We start from the raw sequence: 7,257 nt of genomic DNA on the forward strand, positions 1-7,257 counted from the left end.
AGAAAATGATACTCAGTATTTTCTTTGGAACCCTGGAATGGTTAAAGCTGGAAAAACTCTTGGATCAGTGAGTCCAGCATGTTTTTGTAGATGTGGTGCTCATTCTCAGAAAAAATAAATGGAATTTAATTTTTTTCAGCATTCCCTGTGCAGCCCAACATTCCCAGGCCTTGTGGGGTTCAGCACTTTCACCCCACTCTGGACAAATAAACCACAGAATCCCCTAAAATGCTGCACCATTAAATTTGCTGTAGCAACAAATGATGCTTTTAGACACGAAACATTTGCTGTGTTGCTGGAGATTAACAGAGTTTATTAATGACATTAACAGAGTTTATTAATTCTATAGAAGTTTGGAGTGGCTAAACTCAGTGTGGGCTGAGATATGGCTGCATAGTAGAAATTAATGTCCAAAGAATTTCAATTGTCAGAAAAAAAAAAAATCATTTGGTGTATTTAGAACTAAGCAGGTAAAAAAAGAATTATGGGGTAGAAAGATAGAAAAAAATAAATATTATTCTTTGTATTGGGTTGTTGTGAGTATAATAAGACTATTTGAGGACTTTTTTACTTAAAATGCACTTTTAATGTTTCTCCCTCGCTGCCAGGCTTTGCAAGGTCTCCACCTGATATATTGGAAGTGGCAACAAACTCTTGAGATGGATTTTTGAAATCTTTAGACCTCTGACCAGGCTTGCAGTGATGACACAGAGGTAACAATAAAACCACTTGAGAGACATTTAATGGGACACTTTAAATGAAATCCCGGGGTTGGTGATGGCAGCTGAGCGTGTTCTTGCCATTTTCCCATTTAACAAGAAGAAAAGGCCAAACAAGGAGCAATTAGTCAGAATAAAATCAGCTTTGATGACATTTTCCCTCCTGAACTCTGGTATAAAATGGTCACCTGAGGAAGAACCGAAAGGATATGTGAGGAATTTGGATGTGGAGCTGCATGTTCACGCACACAGCGCTGGGTGGAAAATGAGCAGGTAAAGCCACCGCGGGGTTCTTGGTGCTTGGGATGCTCTCTGTTCATATTTTGCTTGGTTTGGGTCCAAATTTTCATTAATCTCAGCTTTTCTTTGAAGTCTATGCAGGTTGAACTTGGTTTTCATCCTGTGGGTCTCCATGACATTGGTGTGCTCGGGTTTCCCAGTTGGCCCTTCCATGGTAAGTCCCATTCTCCAATTACTCCCAGATCTCTTCAGTTCCTCTTAAATTACTTCTTTATTTAAATTAATTTTGTTTGCTTGAGTTGCTTCTTTGCTGCTCTGTTTTTTTTTATTTTTTATAAAACAAAAGAACTTTCTTGTATTAAAGCTATTGGTTAAATGTTATTACCTAATTTTCCTGGAGCATAGCCTAATTTTTCCTGGTGTTATTAATAAAATATGCAAGCCTCTGAAATAATCATGTGAGCAACTCAGTGCATATTTAATGTGGAGTGTGGGGAACTGAAATCGTGGATGGAAAAGAGAAAAATCACAAATCTCCCCTCCATTTAATCTGAATTCCTTGCATATCTCAAAGAAGTGCAATTAGACGTATATGTATTAATTTCTCTTATTGCTAGTGAGTTTATAAATTAATTAACTTATTTATAATCAACTGATTTATTTAGACACAGCTGGATCTGAGTAGCCACATTTCCTAATGGATGGGTTCTCTTTATGGCGATGATATCATGGTTAAAAGGATTTTAATTGCTTCAATAAACGTCAAATAAACGTTATTTGTTCAGGAAATCTAGTGTAATAGCAGCTAAAAATTAAAAAAAGGAAATGTCTCTATGCATGTTCTTTTGGTTTTTATAGGTTTTTTTTCTTTAAAAAAGTGGGTTTTTTGTATTAGGAAGAAAATTCAGTCTAGGAAATGCCTTGTCAGTGGCAGAAGGTGTTGGTTGCAGAAAAAGTCATTAAACATACAAAAAAATTAACTTGATAACCAGTATTGAATAAGAGCAATAAAACACTGAATTAAAACAAATCCTAATTAAGTTAATGGCAATTTTACCAGCAATTCCAGGTGTTAATCCTATGGCTTTGCATGAAATTTTTAGAGATTACAGAGTATGACTTTAAAATGGAAAATCAGCTGGGAAATCAGGATGTGATGAAATACACACAAAGCAACCACAGACATGCCAGGAAATGGTTTTATTTTATAATTCAGCAGTAATTAAATGCAGTTTATTTTAAGAACTGCTGAAATATGTGAAAGTTTTTATGTAGTTGGCTTTTTTTTATCCTATAGAGTGCAAGTAAAAAGAATGTGTACAAAACCCTGGATTTTTGTCCAAGCCTGGATTTTTATGCAGACTTTTTAAAATTCCCATTACTATTTTGTCATTACTAAACTTATTCAGAACTACTTTCAGAATTGGTCATAACTACTGGAAAGCATCCTCCAAATTTTAGCTTTACAGCTATTTTTGTTTTCTCTTATCTGTAATTTAAGGCTCAGAAGTTCACACAGGTCATACAAGGCTGGTATTTCTTTTTTCCCTGAAAAAATCTCATTTTCCAGCAATAAACACCTGTGTTGTTCCAAAGAAACTATGTCACAGCTGGTCAGCATCACTGAAAACAATTCATATCATACCCTAAACATAATAGTATCAGTATTTTAGACCAGAAATGTATAAAAAACAATGAAGAAATCTGATTTTGAACACGATAAATCCTTAGAAAATAACAGCTCATCCCTGTCATTCAAAGCATAAATTGCTTTTGTATTTCTGCTTTGCTCTGTATCCTGAACAAGTCCTGGCAAATCCATAATTTTACCTTCTCTTATCTCTATTTTTTTTGTTGTTTTTTTTTGTTTTTCTTTACTCTCCAGAGCACCAACCCGTTGTACCTGAGCTGCCAGCTGTCCGGGAGATGGGATTCGTGCCTGGTGCTGCTGAGCAGCTGCCTGTCCAGGCTGGGCAGGGGGGAGCAGCTGCCCCCTCTCCACAAAAGGTCCTTCCGCAACGGCGTCGGAGCGGGAATTAAAAAAACTTCCTTCCGAAGGGCAAAGTCCTGAGCAAGTGTCCCAAAGCCCGGCCCTGGTTTTGACATCTCATGTCCCAGTCGTTGCTTTGAGTTCCTTTTGGTGTTTTTCTCTGGCCAAGCCACCTCTGACAGGGTCCCCCAGGGTTCCCAGGAGCGCTCGGGAAGGGCTTTGCTCCCAAAGTCACACTGCCATCAAGTTTTGTCTCGAAATGAGTGCTCTCATTTGCTTCATTTCCCTCCTTTGTCAGGCTACATACAGGTTTTAATTCTGCTCTTTGATTCACACAAAGATAATCCCGTGCTTTGAGGAGATGCGTGCGCGCAGCCTGCGGGGAGGACGGAGGATTCCCAAAATCCCTCCTCTCCGCCAGGCACAGGCATTCCTGTGCTTTCCCATCCCAAATCACATTGACTTGAAGGCAACTGGTAATTTAAACACAGATTTAAAGTATACTTCATTTCAGGTTTCCGATGATATGAAGGGCCGCTGGTGAAACAATCAGGCCCTACTTGTAACTTCCCCTGGAATTTTAATATAGTTATTTAAAATGACTTTGGCAGGGAACAGTCTCTGGAGATGTCTCATCTCATATCCAGAAGAATCTTGGGAAATCATTCTAAGGCAGGGTATCAGCACCATTCCCTATGCCTCAATTAATTGACTTAGGTAGGCAACATCCAGCTGATGAAATGTGCCAAATCTGGGATTTTTTTTTAATTTCCTGTTGGAAAAAAAAATAAATAAAACAAGGAAAAAGTCATTTGATGTGAAATATGTAAATGTGGTGTGGATGAAATGTCACCTGATGAGTTACACAGTGTGAGTTCTACTTGTGGCTGTGTCCCCTGAGTGTAACAAGCTGTGCCCTTGGCCTGAAAATGTGGCAGAGTGTCTCTGCATTGCCTTTTGCAGTCAAAGATGTGAAATTAATTATAATAAATCACTCTGTGGATGTTTTCTAATATTTCCCTGTTAAATATCATAGCTCAGGAGATTGTTTTTAACCCTACAATGAGGTGGTTTGGTGTCATCACCTCTGTGATGCCCTCCCTGAGCTCGTGGGGTACAGTGAGCCCAGCATGGAGCTGTGCTGGTGGAACAGGAGGTTTTTCTGGATGATTTCTGGCTGATCCAAGGAGATCAAACACATTACTGCCTGTCTTTGTCCAGGCTGAAAAGTTTAATACATCCTGGGTTTTAAAGTCGCTTAAACACTTGAATTCTTTTGGGATTGTCTCGAGTTTGCTGAGTTGAGTGGGAACCGTGGAACCAAGGAACCATGAAATCCTAGGAACCATAGAACCAAGGAACAATGAAATCCTAGGAACCATGGATCCCAGGAACCATGGAACCAAGGAACCACGAAATCCTAGGAACCATGGATCCCAGGAACCGTGGAACCAAGGAACCGTGGAACCCAGGAACCATGAAATCCTAGGAACCATAGAACCAAGGAACAATGAAATCCTAGGAACCATGGATCCCAGGAACCATGGAACCAAGGAACAATGGAATCCTAGGAACCATGAAATCTTAGGAACCATGGAACCCAGGAACAAAGAAATCCTAGGAACCATGAAATCCTAGGAACTGTGGAACCAAGGAACCACGAAATCCTAGGAACCATGGATCCCAGGAACCATGGAACCCAGGAACAATGGAACCAAGGAACCATGGAATCCTAGGAACCATGAAATCTTAGGAACCATGGATCCCAGGAACAATGAAATCCTAGGAACCATGAAATCCTAGGAACTGTGGAACCAAGGAACCATGAAATCTAAGGAATCATAAAAACCTAGAAACCATGGAACCAAGGAACCATAAAATCCTAGGAATGATGGAACCAAAGAACCATAAAATCCTAGGAACCATGGAAACCAGGAATCATGAAAAATCTAAGGAACCATGGAGTCCTAGGAGCCATGGGATCCTAGGAGCCATGTGAAATGCCCAAGGAGTGTGCTGGATATTTATTACCCTTGGGCGCTATCAGAAGGGAGCAGGCTCAGGGTGGCACCGTGGTGACACTGCAGCTGGGCATGGCCCTGTGTCACTCCTGGCTGCTGGCATTTCAGCCATGCCAGATGTCCTGCAAATTTTCCATCCCAAACGCTCTCCAGGTCTCTCCAGGACTCCCCAAGGAGCAGAACTTCATTGCCTTTGGCCATGGAAAAAGTGAAGGGCTGGGAATGATTCCTGATCCAAAACAGTTCCTGAGTGCGTGGGTTGTCCATGGAAGCTGAGGCTGCCCCTGGATCCCTGGCAGTGTCCAAGGCCAGGCTGGACATTGGGAGCACCTGGGACAGTGGGAGGTGTCCCTGCCATGGCTGGGGTGGAACGGGATGAGCTTGAAGGTCCCTTCAGTCCAAACCAATCCGTGATCCCAAGATTCCATAATTCCATGAATCCATGGAATTATGGAATCTGCACACAGGTGTGGGGATGGAGGTGTTTTGTCCCAGGGCAGAGCTCTGTCCTGCTCACATCCCCACCCAAACCATCTTTCAGGAAAGCAAAAACCCCAAACCAATTCAGATTTACCTTTGTTTGATTTTTGAGATCTGTTTTTGCTAACATTTTCCTACATAAGGAATATGTTCCTGCCTTGGTAACCTGGGATGAGCAAGGCTGTGTTAAAGCCAACAGAACTCCATGTGGAGCTTGGGAAATCAGGCTCTTCCCTTTCATTTATGGTGCAGGAATGAGAGTAACTCATTTAGAGTTTTGGCATTTATCTTTGGGCAGGGCACGTTCCAGAGGGCTGCAGAGCTGCTGTCCTGCTCCCACAGACCTTCATCCCCTGTTATCAAAAATAAGGGATGCAAAAAAAATTGGCTGCTGGAAAAATCCCATTCTTTATGATTTAGCCAGTCCCTGACAGGCCACACTCCAGCTGGAGAGATCTGCATGTACAAAACAATGGGACCAGGTGACCTAAATCACCTAAATCCAGGGGAAATGGGGATTATCCAGGTGTCTTTCAGGAATTCTGTCACTGGAGGGCTGATCTGGCCATCACCACCCACAGAAGACTCACCCTGCAATGCTGAACTCATCTCTGAACTTTAACGGTGGCTTTGTTTTGGAGAGAACAGAGTGACCTCAGTGATCTCTGTCAGGAAATAAGGATCTGAGGGGGCCATTGACAGACACATTAATTTTTATGCTGACAGGAACTGGAAATGTGGCAAAAAATATCTTTTTTTCAGTAAAAAGTGAACAATAGGAACAACTACAAGAGTGCCATCCTGCACTGTAATTAATGTGTTGTCATTAATTTTATTTCTTTCTGGAGAGCAGGGATTCATGATGCTGTGAGAAGATAATATGTGAATTTCTTTACTATTTTTCTTGGCTAAAAAAACAGAAAGGAAAATGATCAAAGAGTTCAGAGGATGGGAAGAGTGACGCTTTGTGTGGGGATTGAGGAGCGAGTTGGGAAGTTGGGAATGCTCTGGCCAGTCTTGGCTGAGTAATTGAGTCTGTGACTTTAGAAAAATAATTTCTACTCAATTTCCCCATCTGAAAAATAAGGAACTGCCTTCATTGAGCCGTCTTAACTAAGCAGTGTCATGACTGATGGATTTGGGAAGAATTTTGGGACAGAAAAGGGTGATTTCAATAGCAGGAAAGGCTGAGGGAGAGGACATGAAGAATTCCTGAATCCATAAGGATTTTTTTCCTTTACTTTGCTCTCTAACTTGTATTTACCTCTGGAAGCTTTAAACATAAATTTCCAGTGATGATGCCTTGTTTTTGGGCTGTGAGAACCATCCCTGAGCTCAGCAATCACTTTTGGAGCAGCCAAACTCAATTTGACTGGTTGTGATTCTAGTTCAAACTAGAAACCAGATTTCCCTGGATTTACCGAATAAATTACTTTTATTTTGACATTTATTGAAGAATTAAACTCCTTTTAACTGTGATATCATTGCCATAATGAGAACCCATCCATTAGGAAATGTGGCTACTCAGATCCAGCTGTGTCTAAATAAATCAGTTGATTATAAATAATTAATTTATAAACTAGCCTGTGCTGGGCCCTAGGATTGGGCTGATGCTGCCTTGAGATTATGGGAGATGCATCCCCATCCCACCCCATCCCATCCCATCCCATCCCATCCCATCCCATCCCATCCCATCCCATCCCCACCCCTGGAATGGCACCTTCCAAGGAGCAGGATGTGTCACCTGCTGCTCCTCTGCTCCCCTAAAACCATCTCTGCCTCTGAAGGTTTGAGGTTCCCAGTGGTG

The 7,257-nt window shown here is 41.4% G+C and overlaps 1 protein-coding gene across 1 annotated transcript; it reads left to right on the plus strand.

Annotated features, from left to right (window-relative positions):
* Positions 1–614: 614 nt before the first annotated feature.
* On the plus strand, positions 615–3,912 carry NPS (neuropeptide S). The gene is made up of 3 exons (XM_005490885.4): positions 615–992; positions 1,092–1,173; positions 2,845–3,912. Exons 1-3 carry the CDS (start codon positions 778–780, stop codon positions 3,028–3,030), a joined length of 483 nt encoding a protein of 160 aa, XP_005490942.4. The 5' UTR covers positions 615–777; the 3' UTR covers positions 3,031–3,912.
* The last annotated feature ends 3,345 nt before the right edge of the window (positions 3,913–7,257 follow it).

Source organism: Zonotrichia albicollis, chromosome 7 (genome assembly GCF_047830755.1).
Source record: "Zonotrichia albicollis isolate bZonAlb1 chromosome 7, bZonAlb1.hap1, whole genome shotgun sequence".
Classification (NCBI taxonomy): Eukaryota; Metazoa; Chordata; class Aves; order Passeriformes; family Passerellidae; genus Zonotrichia; species Zonotrichia albicollis.

Bases quoted from the DNA above. Each gene is read 5' to 3' on its own strand.
- NPS (XM_005490885.4), top strand. From the start codon at position 778: ATGGCAGCTGAGCGTGTTCTTGCCATTTTCCCATTTAACAAGAAGAAA. The intron at 993-1,091 runs GTAAAGCCACCG...TTTTCTTTGAAG, and splicing joins GCTGGGTGGAAAATGAGCAG to TCTATGCAGGTTGAACTTGG. The intron at 1,174-2,844 runs GTAAGTCCCATT...TTTACTCTCCAG, and splicing joins TCCCAGTTGGCCCTTCCATG to AGCACCAACCCGTTGTACCT.